Consider the following 23,022-nt stretch of genomic DNA (forward strand, 5'->3'; position numbering starts at 1 on the left):
GTCACTTGGCGCACCTTCGAGTAAGGTAGGTCAGTGTACCAGAAACTCCACACAGCAACAGTACAAACAACTGTGCCCTTTCCCGCGATAAGTTCAATATCAACAATTGTAAAAGTAAACTATAGTACTCTGCGTAAAACGATTTGCATGACGATGACGTTATCTAGCGGGCGTCGCGTCGCTGAGTGATAAATCAAATAATCATAAGCTAAGCGGGCATGGCGTTATCTACGCGACTGGTGACTGTAGGAACAGACGCAAGCTGCCGTCGCGCCGCTGCGGCCGCCTACTGTCAGTGTCACTTGTGACAGCTGAAGCCGACCGCCGCCGCCGACGGGAATATTGTCTGCACGCTCAGCTAACCTCTACCCATTCACGCTTACGACGAATCGCGGTCAACACGTGGCTTCCTAATATTAGAGCGCCTGAACAAACGCTTGTTTTCCGTACATTGCACGCCCGGTACTGTGTAACGCCCACATGAACTGAAATTGCCATCACAGAGCATAAATGTTTATTTCAAAAGTCCGTGTGAATACCAGCAATGAGCATCAGCCGCAACTGGAGAGAATATGTAGCAGCACTCAGTGGTTAGTGTTTGTTTGTTTTATTTTTAAATTATTCACACACACGTTCAGTAGTATGGAATTGTTTTTGTGCGTGTGATTTTTCGAATGTTGGCAACACTGACTGGTGGAGCCCGGCTTTTTTATCTGCAGACGACATCTCTTATTTATTGGGTCGAGTGTAGTGCCTGTGATAACTCTCGAAAAATGTCCACGTCAGTTGCATCCGACATGACTGTCTGGGCATTTTTGATTGAATATGTAATAACATCAATCTGAAACTCAGTCGCTTGTGTTTTGTTATGTCATGCTTGTTTTGTTTTCATGTCTGTTGAAGTTGCACCTCGGCTAATATGATTGTGGAAATGTTAAAGTTAATTAGAAGGTGCCAACAGGTGTTTTGACTGATAACGTTGTTTTCATCGCGTATACTAACATAAATAAATACGATATGCATATTTAATTACAAAAAGTTCGTTGCACATTCTCGCTGAAGTTTCATCGAACTCGGCTCATAAAAGTGATCTAACCAAACAGATAATTTCTTATCATTATACATGCCTAGTTTATACTGTATTATAATCACGTCATGAAATATTTTTAACGTCGATTTTTATTCGTTAATGTTAATTCAGTTGAATTATTTTACTCAAATATATTACCTACATATAAAAGGTAATATGTATGAAACAGTTGCCAAGTGACTTCTTTTCAACCTTGTCTAAAAATATACTTTCTCTTACAGTTTATGCGGGTGATTTAAACAACTATGTCTATTAAATATACTAAACATGACAAACAAAATGAAATGACTGCTTACTCATTATTCGCGCAAGCTTACAAAATGTACATTTCTATTCCAATAAATGCGGAGTAATCAATTTGCAAGATATTTCACGCATAGCTTCATTATTTTTAAATAATAATAAATTCAAGGAAAAATAATAACGTATAACCAAAATAATTTCAAGAGATATAAATCTATTATTTTACACACCTAAGCAATTATTATGAAGGCTCTAAATTTATAATAACGACAATTTACTAACGCAGAATACTAAAATATGAGGGTCTGTTTGAGTGTGTGTAATGGGGGAATCATGTAAGATTGTGTGTCTATCAAATAAGTGATGATGATGATGATAAAAGACACCTAACTAGTTTACCTTTTCGCCAATGGCAAAAACAAAAATGGGCCAGTTCTAAACATGGTCACTTTTACACCATTTGTTTACTTGCTAATCGAACAAAGCAATTGTAATGGACATGTTATGTTGAATGTTACATACAAAACGTTTCCTGTAAAAAAACGTGTGAAAAGTGTCGTATGTGTACTATCGTGTTTTATTGAGCGTATCTAATCAGTACCTTTGCCACTATTATTGAAAGTTTTCATTAAAATCCATTTTTACGACATCGCCATGTTAAATTGTTTCGAAAATTGATATACGTCGCATGTTTACCTACTGTAGTATATTGTCCTACTTGGTTTTTTTTGGTAAAAAAAAAATACGGACAGAAAGGTAATTCTAATATATTTCTAGCGAATTTGACGAAGGTACACATCGAATAATGAAATACGTTTTCCTCTTCCGCAAATTAATAGGGTAAGTCAGGGAAAGTTGGCCATAGACTTTTTTAGACACTATTAAAGCATTACTGCAAAAATATTTAATTCTATATAAACGTTAATTAATTAACTTTGCGATATTAAACACAAAATTAACTATATGTAACGAGAACGCCAAAACAAATATTAAAAAAAAAACTTATTTTGCCAAACCTCGGGTGTTCGGGTTTGATAGTCATAACTTAATTCTAAATTTGCCAATAGTTTTTGATTTTATCTTTTATTCTATATCAGTCTTTATTTTCCAGACCGCATATAGAATGTCTTTAAATTCAGTCCACATTTCGTGTACCAAAAACTGGCATACACTGCATTATTTGACGAGAAGTGTTTCGTAGTAATTTTCTCCACCCCCGCGACAGTGTGATAACTTTTAGTTAAAGTTTCTCTGCGTAATCTTAATACCCTGTAAAATGTATGTCGTCACTTCTTAGCCATCACATACATTGATAACACAGCTGTTATCAAGGAGAGATGATCAGCATCATCTCTCCTTTTCTTCCCGAGGAGATGACCGCACCCAAAAATTCAAACAAATCAAGACAAAGGTGACCTATTTTGAGGTTAGACGTGCTTCAAAATAAATACAATAATTACCATTATTTTAAAAGCCATCACAATCATGTAGAACACGAACCCTCTAAACCAATTTTATACTAGTCAAAACAATCAACATGGTTTTTACTTGTTTTTTGTTATTTATTTGTAAAAAAAATGTTCTTACCTCAGCTCCCACACACGACCCGAAGCGAAATAAACAGTTTCAAGCAAGATCTGGTCAACGGTTCTGTTTTTTCGCTTGGCCATTTCTCCCTTAAGGCCATCTATTCCGGACTTGCCCTCTCCAAACCTCTTACAAATATAAAAAAATGTCATTATAACAACATCTCCAAAAGCAGTTTCTAGTAATCTTGTTCATTGCCAAACTCAATCTTATGTAGATACTGAATTAGTAGTTCTTCATTGGTTCCATATACTATTGCTATGCTTGATGTTTTGGCCAAATCCGAATAAATCTCAGTAAAGTTATTCTTATTATAATTTTTTTATAGTGTGAGTTGTGAGGTGAATTACCAACCTCATCAGCCCTGGTGTCAGGGTTATTATTGAACCGCCAAAGGCCCCTGACATGGCTCATTTAACGACTACTTACTTACATCAGTAAGTAGTAACCTGGACCAACGGCTTAACGTGCCTTCCGAAGCACGGATCATCTTACTTTTTGAACAATTAGGTGGTCAGCCTGTAATGTCCTAACCAAACTAGGGATCACATAGTGATTTTTGTGATATATCCCCACCGGGATTCGAACCCGGGACGTCCGGATCGTGAGCCCAACGCTCAACCACTGGACCACAGAGGCCGTTATTCTTATGATTGTATTAAAAAGATTTATATCAACAATCTTTACGGTTGTACATGATCATATTATTAATATTATTATATTCGAGATTATAAATAAATAAATAGATAAGTCAATTTATGATAAGAAATAAAAATTAAAATATTATTATTATTCACCATACTGAAGTACAATACATGCATAACACAACGTGTTTCATAAATATGAATTCTATAAACCATAAATAATTAAAAGTTTCAAACGCCAGTTGATTAAATATTTATTTCAGAAAAATAAACACATTTTATATTATTATGTTGTACAGTTCTTGAGGAATTTAGTTCGCATAAGATATGTACTTGCAGGTTATTTAGAGATAATAATGATTGAAACAAAATCAACTAAAACTAAGCTATTTCAATTAATATTTCGTGAATACCATATTAGTCACAAAAAATGCTACTCCTACAATATAAAATAAGGTAATGCAATATAAGGTATTTTTTCCAACGTTTAAATAACACACATTAGATCATTCGTTCTAAGAAATTAGTGTGTTGGGTTAGGTTAAACATTTACTTTTGCGTTTACGATTCTCAATCGATAGGATATCGTGTACACTTTTACATACAATAGACGTCTTCTTATAAAAGAAATAAATATAGTAGGCATTGGGATCCTATTGTTTCTTTGTTTACATTATGATTTGACCTTAAAAATTCTGAATAATTAACATAAATTTAGTTTCATGTGATGGGTATTTTTTGCATAACACATTTAATAGAAGTAATTTCTTTATTTTATTCGATTGAATTGATTTTCTCTAATGAAATGCTTATGTTTTTTATTGCTTTTGTTTATTTCTGCCTTAAGCAATAGACATGTTTTATTTGAATGTCCAAAATATTGAACATAATTACAAGATTTGTAAAAATACCGTTACCCTTAAAAGCTCATTTTATTGGCATTCGTGCCATTGATTATTAATACATATTATTAATGATTAGCAATACATAAATAAATATGTTATATATACTTTTTATGATGTTTTTTTTTTTTTTTTTTTGTAAGAGTAAGGGAAAAGAGACAAATACTTAGAATTATTGAGGACAGAAGCGGCAAGATGATTGGACACCTAATAAGACACGACGAATTCATTAAAAACATCATAGAAGGAAAGCTAGAAGGAAAGAGAGGAAGGGGAAGACCAAGAAGAGCTTACATGGAACAGATTAAAGAAAAGGTTAACGTCGTGTCTTATAGGGAAGTCAAGGAATTGGCCTTTGATAGACTGGAATGGAAAATGCTACACCGACAAGAGCGTGGCTCTTAAATTGATGATGATGACTTTTTATGATATTACTAAATTTTAGTGCAAAAGTAAATAGCTCAGAGAATATACGTATATCGGTACTATTGCTTGTCAATTTGATTAATAATATTTCAGCAATTCTCTCGAAATATCGATCACTACGATTCAGTTATAAATATTTGTATAAACCATCGGGATCCCTAGAAAAGTAAATAGAAACCTCCCTAATAAATAAGTAGAACATTCATAATCGGATAAGTACTCCCAAGAAGAGGACTCACGTAGCAACGGGATGGAAATATATATATTCCGTATACCTAGTGTATAAATCTAGGTAATTACATACACTTTTTGTATTGATCATCTATCTATGTTATCATTATTACAATTTTGTATGAGAGTTCATTGTCCCTCATGAATGTTTCGAATGTTCTCAATTGATTCATCATGTGTGTAATGATTCCAACATAAATCATTAAGATGCGGTCTTATCAAACGCGATAACACAATGAATGGTTGTTCTTTATGGCATAATATAACATGGCATTAATCTAACGGAGTATATATTTAGAGCATATAAGAGCTTCATTGATGCCACAACTTTGTTTTCATATACTTACCTACGTAATATTTTAAACATAATTGATTCTATACAACGACATACGAATGAATTGCTTAATAGTAACCCATAATTACATGCAGCCTTGTGTATTTATATATACTTAGACTAGACTTAGATATAATACATATTAGTTACACAAACAAATGTTGAGTTTTGGATTTGAAACCTGACACAACTGTACTCGTATTTGTCAGATTTACATCAGTTTATGAACACCTCAATACCTACTGTAAAGCGCTATAAAATACTTTCTTAGATTTGATTTTTATAATCAATTCGCAACATTTAAGATGTTACACTGATATGATTCCAGATTTAAATGTGAATAAATCTTATCAAATGTGTCACAGTATATTTCATTTATACATCATAAACCTGATTCTGTAACATGTAGCATACACTACTTAGGTATCTGTGGTTTCAGGAAAATCAAATACATCTATAGAATTACTATACTAATGACTGATTAGGCTGATCACCTCGGTGTCCGAAAGCAAAATGATTGGTCCCGGTTACTACTTACTATTGTCAGTGAGTAATGGTTACATGAGCCATGTCAGGGGCCTTTGCTCAATAATAACCCTGACACCAGGGTTGATGAGGTTGGTAATTCACTTCACAACCCACACGATAGAAAAAGACTATAATGACTGAAAATTCGTTTAAATAGCAATGAATTTCAATGTCGCATAAAATTATTTAATGAATGTTTACCTCAATTTAATCATGTTACATTTTTTCGGTCTTATTTTCGTTGTATACTTAGTTTTCCAGTAAAATGGCAATAATCGGGCTGTCATCGCAATGGCGCCAACACAGCGCTATTAGCACGCCAGCCGCCTGTCACACCCGGCCCGGGCACGGATAATGGTTTTCCCCTCGAAAAAGCTGACGCCCCTGTCACGCCAGCTCATTAGAACAGCCCCCGTCAGTATTACTCAACAACCGTAACGAAACCCCTGACATTACAGCCCTCCGCCCACTTTCACTTTCGCCCACAATACTTAGGTACTTAACTAAATAAGAGGGCCACCAAAGGTACGATAAGAAATAAGAAATCGTCAAGTTCTTTCAAAACTAGTTGCATATTCCACCAAAGTGAAACGTTATTTTCTTTTCAAAATCCACTAGCTAGCCAATGCCCGCGGCTCCGCTGCGAAAATGCAAAACCTTTTTCGAGTAGATCTTTCTATTCTTATCCAGTCTCCTGGGAGTTTACAAAAATCGTGTCTGATTCTTTGTCGACGACCCAAAAGTAACTATTGTATATTTCAAACTTTTGTCTGGGATTTTTATATATTTGTCTGATAAATAGCTATGTTATGTTACTTAGTTAGTATCTGTGATTTCTGTGAACTTACGAAGACGTCAATTCCGCGTGGAAGATAATAATTATAATATTCATCACTTCCAAATACAGCAATCAATATTTACATACATGTATATACAATTAATTCGCACCTGCATTCCTTATTGAAGTAGGCATAGTCCCAAACTTCAAGCATAGTTGGCAATCTCTTTTGCTATTAGTGTTTTAAGTGTTCTGCATGTTTCATCTGGTAACTTTATGTCTCTCGCTGCCTCGACAGGGATTAAGGGTATGTAAATTTTGTAAAGATAGCCCATAATATTATCTTCTAGGAAGAGTCTAATGTAAGTTCTTAAAAGAGTGTATGCGATTAAAAGCATTTTGAAGTTCCATACCTAATAAGATAGTTTAAGGTTGAATGTCATTTTAGACCCAATTTTGTAGCCGTAGAAAGAAAATAATTCCATCATTACAACAAAGGTTTTTATTGACAACTAGTACTCTCCCGGATAAATATGGAATCAGTGATATACTGTTTTACCGAAACCATTCCCACTTTGAGAACGTTCCCATATATCGACGTTCCCAGACCGCAGTAAAAAGGCGCAAAACTTATGAGAAAAGAACTTTATTACCTAACTTTTAGGCAGCTAAGACCATAGAGTACAAGAAATAACGATTTTAAAAAGAAAGCCACTGTCCTTACTATTAAACAATTTTTACAACGGTTACTACCGTCTCAAAGTGGGAATATAAATACAAACTGAAACACGATATCGGCAAAATATTTCTATTTTTATATACGTACTTACTTAATAGCTTCAGAATCATTGGGACATTGAACTTCAAACAACCTTTTTTTTGACGTGACTTATTGTAGGTTTATCGCAGATGGCATTAACTGGCCGGACAAATGGAGAGCGCTGAAGGCTCTCACGCGGTACAACGTTTAAGACAACAGGCCTGAGGATGCCCAGTTGGGCGCTAAAAACAACCCTGTGAAATAATAATGTTAGATAAAAATCAAACTAGATATTAAACCCTCGATTTCAGTCTATACCTACAGTCTTTCACTTTACAGCAAAGGAAAACCCTCGTAGCGTGTAGCTCTTCTACCTCAATAGATAACACGACAATAGTTTTGTTTTCAACAAACACAGCGTTTGTTTCTTTGTTTAGTCTTTTATCTAGGTTCAACGTTTACCTGAGCTCGATGAACTGTTTTCTCACACAATTCCTAGAATTTAATTCACGTAGATAATATACATGAACGGAATAAATGACTAAAGAATGTTGATGTTTTGTATTTACTACTTATAGAGAATTTGTGAACGAAATTTACGAATTAATCAATCTAATGTATACAACTGGCAAAATACCAACAGACTTTCAAGTTAGTAAAACTTTGGCATTACCAAAAAAACCAAATACTTTGAAATGCGAAGAACACCGGACACTGAGCATAATATCACAGGCTTCAAAAATTTTACTTAAAATCATTCAAAACCGACTGACACCTAAAGCTGAGGGATGTCTGGGAGATGACCAGTATGGGTTCAGGGAAAAGAAAGGTACAAGAGAAGCAATATTAGCTTTAAGACTGATAATTGACAGGAGATTGGATTTAAGCATGGATACCAGCGTGGCTTTTATAGACCTTGAAAAGGCTTTTGACAAGGTAAACTGGAGGAAAATGATGAGGGGGTTGAAGGAAGTAGGAATGGATTATAGAGACCGAAGGATAATATACGAACTATATAAACACCAGGAAACTGTCGTAGAAATAGGAGAAGTGAAGAGAAAAGCTAGAGTACGGCAAGGTGTAAGACAGGGCTGTTCCTTATCTCCACTAATATTTAACATTTTCATAGAGGGTGCCATGAAGGAAATAGCTAAAATCAGTAACGGAATAACAATAAATGGACAGAATATAATTAGTATCAGATTTGCAGACGATATTGCGGCACTGGCCAGTAATAAAGAAGACCTAGAAACCCTACTTAACACAATGAACACAGTTTTTGAAAAATACGACCTTAAAATTAATATAAGTAAAACCAAAATTCTAACAATTTCCAAAACTCCAAAAATAGACAGCCAAATAATTAAGTTAAATAATATCCCGATTGAAAATGTAAAGAACTTTAAGTATCTAGGCAGCATAATAACGAATGACTCAAGATGTACTTTAGACGTTAAAACCAGAATAGCAATGGCAAAACAAGCTTTCCATAACAAAGGGTGCATATTCAAGGCTAGGATTGCCAAATCTATCAGAAAAAGATGTGTCAAAACCTTCGTATGGAGTATAGCCCTCTATGGATGTGAAACTTGGACACTGACACATAAGGACAGAGAGAGACTCGAGGCCTTTGAAATGTGGTGTTGGAGGAGGATGGAAAGAATAAGTTGGACAGAAAGGGTTACAAATGAGGAAGTGCTAGTAAGAGTAAGGGAAAAGAGACAAATACTGAGAATTATTGAGGACAGAAGAGGCAAGATGATTGGACACCTAATAAGACACGACGAATTCATTAAAAACATCATAGAAGGAAAGCTAGAAGGAAAGAGAGGAAGGGGAAGACCAAGAAGAGCTTACATGGAACAGATTAAAGAAAAGGTTAACGTCGTGTCTTATAGGGAAGTCAAGGAATTGGCCTTTGATAGACTGGAATGGAAAATGCTACACCGACAAGAGCGTGGCTCTTAAATTGATGATGATGAGAGAATTTGGAAATTATACCCATTCATACATAAAGTAACCCAAAGTCCCTATTGTGGTGGGCCGAGTTGCAAATCGTCAGAATACCATAATGTCAACATAATTTAAAAATACTGGCGGGAAACCGCTAAATTCTATAATGAACAATACAATTTATTTCACACATTATTCTTCTCTTTTTTCCTTTTTTCTTTTCAATTTATTTTCTTATTTTTTCCAAAATGCAAATAATCACGATATTTTTCCTTAAAAAGGTTTAGGAAGATCTGTTCTAAACCGGCGCGCGTGAAACGATTGATAAACGTGAAGGGACCAAGAAAAATATATCAGGATCGAAGCAGAAATTTACCCCGGTGGGAAATAGGCGTGAGTTTATTTATGTATGTATGTTTTCCTTGCATTTAATTAAATAAATTACGCATGTAGGTAAATAATGCCGCAATTAACCTGTAAGGTCAAAGTCATATTATGTAACACTACTACTAAAAGAAATTATAAATACTGGCAAGTCATTTCCAACATCGTATAAATTACGAACAAAAAAAAAAATCTCGACTTGTATAATCACTTTGCATAGCAAAACTTATCAACACCATACAAATTACACCTTTGATTACATTTCAATCTTGAATGTAAATCGAAGTTTCGTCACTATTTCATTTCAACGGAATATACCTACTTATACCTACCTCAAATATGTGATACCAATCTCACTGATAATACGAGAATGCTAGATAACATGCGTATCAATTTCTAATAAAATATCTACCTAAATCAGTATTATTATACTTTTCTGCTGGACTTCTCTTGTGTAGGTAGTTTTGTTAGATCAAAAACCAAAATTCAAAAATATCTTCATTTAGTAGGTAACATAGTTACACTTTGAATCGTCAATTTTACATAAGAAACGCCGGGGACAAGAAGCTGCAAGAAACACCCCGGCACAGGGCCCTAGACGTTCTTTATTTAAAAAAAAAAAACAGAATATTATTAGATAATTTAGTAATTTGGCTGCCTAATATTAGTTCCCAGACAGATAATAACCATTTATTATAAATTTATGTTAAGTTACCTACTGTCCTAAAACTGTTCATAGGTAAATTTTTAATGTCAATGGAAATCTTATTGTAAAAACGTATACATTGCCCCTTAAAAGATTTAGTGATTTTATGCAGTTGACTGACATGTAAGCAAGTTTATTTTTGTTTCGGGTATTAACAATGTGCCAATCACTACTTTTTCCAAACAATTCCATATGTTTTTTTACATAAGTATATTAAGTATAGTAAGCCATGAAAGAAAGTGCATTTCTTCGAGGCAATGACGTCATAAATCGTCTGAAACAGACGTATAAGGCCAATAAGGCCAATGATGATTAAGTTTTCATAAATGTGTTCTTTAAACTTATTTATTAAGTTGTTTAAATTAAAATGTTTTACTAAGAGTTGGTTGTATAGATATTGGCCTTTAATTAGTAAGGTCTGAAGTACTACCAGCTTAAACAATGGAATGACTTTACTGTGCTTCATTAAATCAGGAAACAAGCCATTGGCTACACATGTATTAAATATATAATATAATACATGATAGATAAGGAGCTATGCATTCAATAACGGATTAATGACTTTAACAGAAAGACTAAGAACTGCAGTCTTTTTGATTTCTAAAGAATTAACAGCTCTCAACTACTCTCAAGACGTCCCTAGGACTCGCTTGCGTAAATATTAGATTATCTACTTTGGACGTATCTATGTGATCCCTTACAATTGTTTGAGCGAGTGCAGGAGACCAACTTCATCAACCAGATGTGATGATGATAATGAGTTAAATTATATTATTAATTATATGGTATTTCTTTACTGACTTTCCAGATGCAATTGGGATGGATCTTTTTAATAATGTTTCATATATTGTGTGCAATAAAGTATATTTAACTTGATTTGGTTTTATAAGACTATTTCTGTCACTCACCGTCTTAAACGCACACATTATGGTTTACTTTTTTCATTTTTTCAGTGTTATTCTCATTCTTTTCTTAGCTGTGTATCTGCCTATCATTTCCGCGAACACGTAACAAGTTGTTATGGTGATCGCTGTTGCGTGCCCGCAATAATCAGATGTCACTACGGCTTACCATAATGTCTGCTCGGAACAATGCGAATGACGTAACTCTTCTTAATAGTCATACCAGCTGGCTTATGGGCTGAAGACTGACATAAATAAGGTTCAAATTAGAACCAAAAGTACTGATTGTCGTCATTACTCGTGTGTTTCGATACGGTTTCAGCGTTTGCCCAGCTGATAAATACATATAATTATAATAACAACAATTAAAACATATTAGCCTTTTATTGCACAAAAAATATTTTAAAAATAAGATGTAACTAGTGCACAAGTTATTTTACCTTATGAAATAAATAATAAAAGTATATTTTTCTCAAAAGTCTTTAGTTTTTTTTGCAAGCATTTGAGATATGATCACCCGAAGTAAAAAAGTTACAAAGGGATCACGTCGTGACTAGATATAATGAATATCATGATGGATGGATATTCTAAACGATAGGTTGTTGACCTGTCGACTGTCATCTTATTTATCTTAGGACCACATACACACACCAAACCTGATGACATTTGCCTGCCAATCCATGTAGACAGTTGTGTGCATGCATGGGATTGTGCCTACTTATACATTATGTTTGTAGACTTATATCTACTGTTTTAGACGCACTTTTCCTGTGTATAAAAATAACACAGGAAAATAAAAATACTTGGAGGTTCTTTAACATTGACGTGTTTGGCGTTAATAACTCGTATTACAATGAGATGTTGATTCAATATAAAATGATTGCTTGCAGGAGTAAAAATGCCATTTCACGATCAGCAAAAATATTACTAGATTTAATTCATGTATTATGTACAATGTGGTCTCTTTACGTAGAATTTTTTATCCAAAAAAAAATAATACTATAAATCTTATTTTTTTCCTTTTTTAGGTTAATGATAATGTATTTATTTTCTTCTTATACTCAAACAGTCTCATCTCTCATCAGTTGTATGTTCTCAATCAATCTTATTCATTTAAACCATACGTACTTATGTTCATTCTAAGAACTGAATCCTCCTTCTATCAATAGTATTAGTAAGGGAATGAAACTAATATTTTTAACACTCACGTACAGTATTACGTAACAAAATTCACTACTTAGCTTACAATTTACTATTAAGGAGTACTGAGGGTTTTTAGTCGTTACATGATCAATATAACGATCCTCTGTCGGCTCAATAATAAGAATAAACTTGCCTCCAAGGTTGGTAAGATCGGGCATTTACCTAACAGTGTCAAATCAATAAAGATTACCAGTTGAGCTAATCAATTAAACGTGTATTTTCCAGCGACTCTGATCACGGCGGCGGCGGGGACCACCGTAGGCTGGACGTCACCAACGCTACCAATACTCCTAGCTCCAGACTCGCCTATACAGACCACTGCCGACCAGAGCTCATGGATAGTCTCGCTCATGATACTATGCTCGGGTAAGGGAACTTTTCCTAGCTTAAATTGTCCCAATGCTGGGCAAAGTCGTCCATGAAACCACGCAAACACATACAAAAAGTATTCAAATTCGATCGGGCCATTTTCAAGTTTTTGCGAGACTAATAGACGACAATTGGTTTTACATAGTATAAAAAACTTATCTTTATTGCTTGTTGCTACTCTTGATGATGATATCTCTAGAATTTGCTAGAACTCTATGATATAGTTCCTCTACTTTTATTTAATTACTTATATATTTGATATAAAATATGTTGATTTATTATACTATACATAACTATAACGTAATATGTACCTATTTAACCTTTATAAGGTGTGACTGTGTAATTATTCCTCTTTCGTTCAATATTTCTCATTATCACGTCTGAAATATAAAACAAAAAGATAATTATGTTAATAAACAACTCGAATTTTCTTCACTAATTAAAGTCAACAATGTCGGTGGGGTATAAAATATCCTATTTGTAATTTACAATGTTGAGATAACAAATGCGTAACACCTCGATACATGTACGGTATCGCCCACACCCCCTTGAACTTTGACCCGTCTATTATAAATAGGACACATTTTCACGAATAGCAATAATCCTGAGTCATGGTTCGTAATTATCCCGTAAAATGATATTTATATTTAAAAATAACACCTCTTGTTTTTAATTTAGACACAGACAATTTGACTGTTTACTCAATTATTATATTTGAAAAACAGTTAAAAATGTCAGCTTAGTGATTTTTTGTTTGTATAATTGTCGTTTTGATACCCTTGTTCCACATATCCCTACTCGTCTATCCCTATCCCGAAAAAGAGGGAGCAAATTTATGTGATCCGTGACTACAGGGGATATAACAGTTGGACATTTTTTAGAAATGCTACGATGATTATTTTATGTTGATTTGTTTAAGAAATTTAATTATTAATTTGAGTAATGTCGAGTATGGTTTTTTAGGTATCTGCAATAAATTATTTTTCTATTTGCTTGTACTGTATCTTAGTAGAAATAGGTGGAAGCAAAATATTATTCTATGCCCCCTAGTAGCAATATGTGGAAAAATATTCCATTCTTCCCTACCAGTAGGGACAAACCAGACTGGGGATATGTGGAACAGGGGGTTTTGACTTGAGCTTTTCGACTAAGTAAGACTGCGCTCTAGCTATGACGTTAGCAATATTCGCATGGACTACCTAATTATTGCTCATTTAATATAGAGCTAGATTGAAGTATTCAGATGTAAATGATTAACATAATTACCTGCAAGTGGGACTATCAATAATAATTATTCCTATTCCTCTCATTCTAGTAGGACCACCGACAAACGCCGTAAGTCTTCCCCCTTTATCAATACTAATACACTAGCTCAGAACCAAAATTAAATTAACTCATCTGCAGGGAACCGGTTGACAAGAGATCTGAACTGGGGGTCCAATAAGGTCATTCAATTCAAATTCAAATTATTTATTTCAGATTAATATCCATAATTATAAGTACATTAGATTAGATTCCATTATTAAAATTAAATTATATAAAATCAAATAAAATTAATATTATTAATAAAAATGAAATAAAATACATTGGTGCCCATTCGGGTGCACACATTAAGTTGCAATTCATCTAATAAAATAATATTGATATTTGACATTTTGTTTGCATTGAGCACCTTTTACATGCGCAAATGTCAAATCGTAATATTGCTCTATTAGATGAATTGCTTTGATTTGGCCTTTTTAACCCCCCTGATGTCTAAAATTTCGATCATCAATCAGACTACAGATAGAATATGCTTATATTCTCTTCTGATCCAATAAGTTTTGTTTGGTTCTAATTCAACCCCATCTATCGATAGATCATAATAACTTAATTAGTAACTTAGAAGATAAATCTTATTTTTAGTAGAAGCGTTCTTTCTCTATGTATATACCATATTCAGTTTAGGATAGGTGAGGCAGGAATAAGCAAATAAGTGGTGCTGATTCCAGTACACACCATCTTGACCATCTAGTTTTATTTTAAATTGTCATTTTCTTATCCGCCGTAAAGAAAAGGGACAGGTAATCAAGAGGCATACCTATTATATGGAACACTCATCAATTTCAAGCAGAAAAAAATAAAAAACACCCTCCCAAATAAGTAATTATTGACATTTGACACTTATAGGATATACAATTAGACGACCAATTCCAATCGGTTTTAACTATTTCTTTTATGTCTGACGATGCCGGAAACAGCTACTCAGACAATCAAAAAACAATATCGTAAAGATATGTATGTATGTATGTTGATGATTCCAATAGCCGATTACTTGTATAAACGTACAGATAACTTCGATACCGCGTTCTAAAATACCACTAGCGCCGCCTATTGGCGGTTTCAAGGAATCAATTGTGGTATTCATTTCTATTGCGTTACCGCACTCTTTGCTTTCTCCCTACCTATATTTACTATTTGTTAAAGCTAGTGTGAATGACATTGACATTCATAAAGTACTCTATATTAAAACAGTAGAATAAGCCGCCACGTGAAACTCTAGTCAAAACCATTTGGACTAAAAAGTCAATAAACTTTTATGCACATGGATATCTACACCCTACACTTATTGGAAAATCTCCCCACTATTCTTGAATACCTACTTATTCTTATTACTGTTGAATTAGAGAAAATATTAGAAATGTCACATACCTATTTTTGAATTAGGAAAGATATCTAAAACTATTCAAATTGGAATTTCAGCCGTCAGCCCCATCCCCGCGTCATACCTCGCCGACAGAATCGGTACAAAGAAGACCTTACTCCTGGCAGCTGTTCCATACATTATCGGCTGGATCCTGGTTATGCTAGCAGGCAACGTGCCAACCATCTACGTGTCAAGACTCATCTCAGGCCTGGGCTACGGCATCGCTTACACCACCGCGCCCATGTACTTAGGGGAGATAGCTTCGGATGAGTGCAGAGGTGCCATGGCAACGCTCATTACTGTTATGTCCAAGGTAGAACTTTCGAGTTTGCTTTAAGTTATATGATATTATTTATACAACTAGGTGAATAAAAAAAACTGTCATTTATATTGTCGCGCTAATTACGTACTAACTAGATCCAAATTGCTTCATAATAAACAACAAACACACACAATAACAACTTAAATACATATTTTCGCACATGAGAAGGTGCAAAGTAATAGATTATAAAATAAATGATGCAGGAATAGTCTTCAAGATGTTAATGTCAAGATCTTGTTTAACTGATATATCGTAAGGCTGAGATTACTATGCCTATCTCATGTTTTTATCTGGTCCTTGATTTATGTGCAAACGGATAAGGTAGTCTGTACCTAGTACCTTAACGTCTATTATGCTATAAAAGGATGAATACGAACACTGCTCATACGGAAATAATAGTCAATACCTCATGAATTTTATGAAATATGTATTCACATTTTAAATATTGTCATACGGTTTTGGCACAAAAGCAAAATTTTACAACTCGGATAATTGTAACGAAGCGACATTATCGATGTAACAAGGCTTAAACAATAACTTGTAGGTACATCTTAACTCATGTAGGACCTCACCATCCTTCAACAGTTATTACTGAAGTTAATATAATGACTAGGTACAAAATAAATTTATTGTTAATGTGACTAAGTGTCTCCGCAAAGCTTCAACGCTATGCTAAGGCAGTACATGAAACTTTCTAAATATTTTACGATACAATGACGTCACATGTTATTTTGCACAGATAACATAATTATGAGAGGCAAAGGCTCTCACGCCGCATGATTGTCACCATGTTATACAAGTTAACCGAACCGGAAATGAATAAAAAGAAAAGATGGAGCACATTTTGTCACGAGCGTATTTTACACGTGTACGCATTCATTATCTCGATAACGACGCATACAATACAATATTCGATTCAATCAGAATTTGAAATGCTCTTTCATGTATTTACGTATGGAATAGTTTTATTTATTCACGTTAATATTCGGTGACGAAATCGCACAAAAAAAATTACAAAAATACCTGACATTAATCCTTATTCGGACAGGTTTAAAGTTCCAGTTCTGAAATGAATTCAGATGCATTGCACAAAAACATATTGATTCGATCCGACAACACGGTGAGCCTCGCAGGTTTACTGGATGAGAGCCCTCAGGGACCCCTTTATGTCCGGCCCGCTACTAAATGTGATCTGAGGTCAATCTACACTTTTAACCTGCACAAAAACAAAAAAAAAAAAACAAAAAATAGTAGAAGTGTCATGTCAGGGCTACCATTCAAATACCTCAGCTATTTGGTGAATTATGTTGTGATTATCGGCTATAGATTTAAGTAAGTACCGATTGCGTATCAATGGCGGACGGTTCCACCCACCTTTGGAAACTCGGAAGAGCATTACTAATAGTACTAAACGGTGACTAACCAGTAGGTTATGCGATTAGCATTAATTAGTAGCGTTGGTCTAACGCGACGAACATTGCCGAACTGAATTAGTCGATTCGATTCGTGCACTTTCAGGGAAAAAAAATCATGTTATTTTCTGGTAGTACCATCGTTGCTGGAGCTTCGTACTTATTCAGTCTTATTTCATTAGTCTACTTTCCCGAGTACGATTATGACGATGAATGTATGTACATTCCAAGGAGTGTTATTTGGGCAATCTCATTAATGTTTAAAAACATGCTTACGAATTATTTTCACATTAGCTTCTATTTGAAAAGGGTTTATTTAGTAAAGGACTTGATGAACAAAGTAAATTCCAAAAACAAACATTAAATTAATTAGGTAGGTAGATCATATTAATTTAACAGATTTTTGCTTTTAAAATTGAATTTCCTTTTTTAATTTTCAGTTTGGGATCCTGTCACAGTACTGCATCGGACCATATGTATCCATGCTGGCTTTGGCAAGCTTCAACATCACAATACCGATTCTATTCGTGGTAACATTCACTACCATGCCGGAGTCTCCATACTACTTCCTCAAGTCGGGACAACCCGACCAAGCAGAGAGGTCATTGAAGAGGTTACGAGGCAAAGGTTACGTGAGAGAGGAATTGGACAGCATGACCCATTTAGTCAACGAGAATATGAAAGAAAACGGCAACTGGAAAGATTTGATCACCGTCGGCGGAAACAAGAAGGGTCTCATAATCCTCATGGGGATATATTTCACTCAGCAATTCTGTGGCAGCACGGCGATCATATCATACGCGCAGCAGATATTTGGAGCAGCTGACGGTGGCATGGGCGCTGAAGAATCCTGCATCCTCCTCGGATCCGTGCAGCTGATGACCTCGGCAATATCTTCGCAGTTAGTCGACAGACTCGGAAGAAAGCCGCTGCTCCTCATATCTTCCTGCGGCGTTGCCTTAGCCAACATTATTATAGGGGCATACTTCTTCATGAAGCATGAAAGCGATGAGTACATCGTCAGTGTCAGATTCATTCCTATTGTTGTGATTCCTATATTTATATTTTCATACACGATAGGTTTGGCCACAGTGCCTTTCGCTATTACATCTGAGATCTTCCCGACGCACATAAAATCTAAAGCCACGTGCGTTATACAGATATCCGTGGCTTTGATGACATTTGCTGTTACTAAGTTGTACCAAGTGGTAGCTGACAGTTTAGGGAACTATACAGCATTTTGGTGTTTTGGGGGACTGTCCGTTGCGGGTGTCGTGTTTATACTGGTAATGCTGCCAGAAACGAAAGGACAATCGTTTGCGGCGATACAGGAGAAATTGTATAGGAGTGAGAGAGAAGTTGTATATGAGAAACGAGATGATCACAACGGGGCAGCGGTTAGAATTAATATTTGAAATGCCTAGTATTATAGGATCTCGGCAGATTGTTTACTTAAGTATTTAAACAAATAAAACGTTTCCGCTTAATGGTAGAATGCAGAGCTTCAGTAGCTCTATTTATAAACACTACTGTATCAATGCATAAACATAGGAAGCACTTAAAGTTACCGTCCTCCTCAAGTTCGAGACATTTCTGTGATCTACGATACATTTATAGTAACACGGTAGGTACTTAATTTTACAGCAATGCATGTTAATTATAATATCCTGCCGGCGTTTGAAACCCTCTTCGTCATCAATACTAAACGTTTTCTAAACAATTATTATATTGTAATTATTTACTTCAATACTATAATAATATTTACTATAAAACAATAATATTGCTTTGAAACGGCTTCCAATTTGGTATATATAATCATTTGTAATAATTTACTAATAAAACACGTATCAACAGGTTAGACCAAAAATTTCGAAATCATGCAGCTGGTGGGGTCCAATTATTATTTATTATTACGATTACCTACAATAGGTACAATAGTTAACACTATATCGAATAATTATTAGAAATAATATACGTGATAATACCAGTGATACTAAGGGGCCTAGTAAAATATGTAAATCCCTGAATATTTTGTATTATTTTTTTAATCTATTACTTATAATGACAAGTTACATTGTAAGTCCAAATATTACCATCCATGAAATGATAATTTAATATTTACATCTCGATTGTGCCTTAATTATAACTTATTATGTAATATACTTAAATATGATGAACAGTTTAAGTACAATAGTAGAATTAAGTCTACATGAATGTTATGCAAAAGCTGCAACAATAACTTACAATAAGTAATTTTTAACATCTTGTTTAAAAATACAATACGAATATTTTATTTTTAGTGTTTTATATTAATATAGGTAGTATTTTAACCAATATGCAGCATCATTTGTAGTATTTATATATATAATTATATCCTGTTAAATTATATGAATTTGAATTTAGCTTTTTATCTAAGGAAAGGAATAAGAAATGTATATAATAAAAAACTAATGAGGCGTGTTAGCAAAAAACGGTTGTGATAAAAAATTACCAGGCTTTTTGTTGTTTCGTTTCGATTGCTATTTGTATGTATCCTGATACATACAAATAGCAATAGCAAAAATTATATACAATTTGATCAAGAGCCTGCTCTTGATCAAATTGTATATAATATAATATATAAACATGTATGTATTAATTGTTTCGACCATCATAAAACGCGGCATCAAAAACGGCTTGCTAGGATGGTTCACTAAGCTTTCTTATATATTTACTGTGAAGTTGGTCTAAGAGAAAGCTTGGTGAGGCGTGGGTGCTTAGTTCATAGTCCAACTATTCCAATTAGGAATATAATCGTGAACTACTGAATATTATGTTAAATACAGATTATCACAATACCACAACTTCTTCAGAATCTCTAAATATATAAGTATTTTGTTACCAAACTATTTTACTTACTAAAAGCTACTGTAAAAATATATTTCAATTAATTTTATAACATTTTAAATATGTCTATATTTATATTATTATTGTGATGAGTAACATTCCGTTCAAATTGTTTTTGAAAGTTTGTAAGGTTTATTAATCTTCCGTATCCGATGGTTTCTAATTTTACTTAAAATTGACGTCTTCGTATATCGTTCCTATGAGTAGATCGAAAAAGTTCTTGAACATAATTATTTCTTCAAGTACATTTTAATATCAATATACTCTTTCCACTGTCTCTTTTTCACTTCGACGACGATTATAGGTGATTTGAAACCCTAATGTGGTATTTTTGATTCATAAACAAAATTCCAAGAATGAACTCTAAGTACATAAAATACCACGTGGACGAGTATTCTCGGTAATACCCTTTCACAAAATGCGCATTCAAAGTAACACAACTTAAAATGTATTGTGCCAATATTGAAATACGATTTTAACTTCATTTTGTTTTAAATCATTAACAATTGTTTCAAATAAAATGCTATTGAGTTATATTTATTTTTCATTTGCTTCTAACCTTTCCTACCTTGACTGTTTCTGAGCGGATACGGCGAATTTCAGCTAAGTATCTGTTGATGATGACGCTCTTAGCCAGGCTGGGTCCCGTCCAAAGTGTTGAAAGTCATATTACAGGAAACCCACATTAATAATAAGTGAAGGGTCACGGGTTGAGTTTTTCGGAAGAGTGGGATAATAATAATGATAATAAAGTAGCTAATAAATACCAGCTTTAATCAATAGGTGTAGGTAAGTGGGTAGGTAGGTAGGTGGTTTGGGGAGTTAGGTAGATAGGTTGCAAGTACGTAGGTGGTAGGTAAGTAGGTTTAATTAGTAGGTAGGTTTTTAAGTAGTACGTTGGGATAGTCCTTTATCTAGCAGTGGACTGAGAAATCAAACAAATAAGGCAAATAATTAATGCCGTCTTGTAAGTATACAAGAGTTAATGCCACGCTATGATGGCCGTATTGATAATAATAAAGTACAGCAATTTTCTCCTTCAAAGTAGATATAAATTAATACAAAACTTCTTGAACACGATAAAATACAGCAATTTACTCCTTTGAGGAAGTAATTAATTGATACGAAACTTGATGAGCGGGACAAACTTCAAAACGACCATCATAGCATGCCGTTACTTTAGTTAGTTAGTTACTACTGTAACCTAAATAATCATAAACAGCATCATAAAATAGCCTAGATGAATTATAATAAATAATAATATATATTTATTTCAGTATAAAAGATACAAATTGTATAATTTTTTGTTATAACTATACTTAGATTTTATATAACTCTTTTTTGGTACATACAAAAGACATCAACGAGCGCGCTCTTTCATTTTTGTAGTTCAGTTATTATTGAATTTATTATAATACATTTGAAGTAAGTAAATGAAGCATAAGCAAATAGGTATATCCAATTTTGTTGTTGACAATAATATTAATAAGCGATGTAATCTGAAATCCGTTTAGAATAAATAAATATTATGTAAGTGATACGTGAATTCGGCTTTAGGTACATTAAATTGCCTTCGTAAACAACTAATAACAAGTTTGCATAACTAAGTACTAGTTATCCATATAAATGTCTGTATATAACCTCATTACTGGCGCTCGGTGGCGCAGCGGTAAACGCGCTCGGTCTGCGATTGTTGAAGTTAAGCAACTTTCGCAAAGGCCGGTCATAGGATGGATGACCACAAAAAAAAAGTTTTCATCTCGAGCTCCTCCGTGCTTCGGAAGGCACGTTAAGCCGTTGGTCCCGGCTGCATTAGCAGTCGTTAATAACCATCAATCCGCACTGGGTCCGCGTGATGGTTTTAGGCCCGATCTCCCTATCCATCCATAGGGAAGGCCCGTGCCCCAACAGTGGAGACGTTAATGGGCTGATGATGATGAACCTCATTACATTTGTAAAAAATACTTTTTCTTATGAAAACTCAAGTCTGCAATCCCGATAGACGTGGGCAAAACCAGTGGTGGCCCTAGGGCGGTGCGACGTGTGCCATCGCACCGCGCCGAAATAGGCGACGCGCCAAAATCAACCAAGACTGGTTCACCCTGGCCGCAAGATAACTTCATCGGGTTAGATTGCTCAAATTTTTATTTTAAGGGGCTGAGGGGTGCCACTTTGAGGTCTCGCCCCACCTAAATATTTTGCTAGGGCCGCCACTGGGCAGAACCTGTATATCAATAGTTCTTCTTCTTATCGTGTGGGTTGTGAGGTAGAATACCAACCTCATCAACCCTGGTGTCAGGGTTATGATTGAGCCGCCAAAGGCCCCTGACATGACCGATTACATATATAGAAATAGTTAACTTTATGACTAAAACGGCCACTGTGGTTCAGTGGTTGAGAATCAGAGTCACGATCCGGTGGTACTAGGTTCGATCCCGATGGGGACACGTCTAACAAAAAATAGGTGAGACTGTCCTTCGTTTGGCCATTGCAGGCAGATCACGCATGCTTCGAAAAGCACGTCAAGCCGTCAGCCCCTGCTACCATTTATTTAAGTAGGTAAGTATGTAGTCGTTACATGAGCCATGTCAGGGGTCTTTGGCGACTCTATATGTAACACCAGGGTTGATGGATTCGGTCATTGATCTCACAACCCACGTGAGAGAAGACGAGCGT

The 23,022-nt window shown here is 34.6% G+C and overlaps 1 protein-coding gene across 1 annotated transcript; it reads left to right on the forward strand.

Moving 5' to 3' along the window:
- Nucleotides 1–238: 238 nt before the first annotated feature.
- LOC126377094 (facilitated trehalose transporter Tret1-like) lies at nt 239–20,880 on the forward strand. Its single transcript, XM_050024755.1, has 4 exons — nt 239–590; nt 12,897–13,037; nt 15,783–16,039; nt 17,901–20,880. The coding sequence occupies exons 1-4, from the start codon at nt 545–547 to the stop codon at nt 18,873–18,875; spliced, it is 1,419 nt and encodes a 472-aa protein (XP_049880712.1). The 5' UTR covers nt 239–544; the 3' UTR covers nt 18,876–20,880.
- Nucleotides 20,881–23,022: the final 2,142 nt, after the last annotated feature.

The sequence above is a fragment of the Pectinophora gossypiella genome, chromosome 2, assembly GCF_024362695.1.
Source record: "Pectinophora gossypiella chromosome 2, ilPecGoss1.1, whole genome shotgun sequence".
In the NCBI taxonomy this organism is placed as follows: Eukaryota; Metazoa; Arthropoda; class Insecta; order Lepidoptera; family Gelechiidae; genus Pectinophora; species Pectinophora gossypiella.

Excerpts from the sequence above, each read along its gene's own strand:
- LOC126377094 (XM_050024755.1), top strand. The coding sequence starts at position 545 with ATGAGCATCAGCCGCAACTGGAGAGAATATGTAGCAGCACTCAGTG. Across the intron at positions 591-12,896 it reads ATATGTAGCAGCACTCAGTG|CGACTCTGATCACGGCGGCG; the intron begins GTTAGTGTTTGT and ends TGTATTTTCCAG. Across the intron at positions 13,038-15,782 it reads GCTCATGATACTATGCTCGG|CCGTCAGCCCCATCCCCGCG; the intron begins GTAAGGGAACTT and ends TTGGAATTTCAG.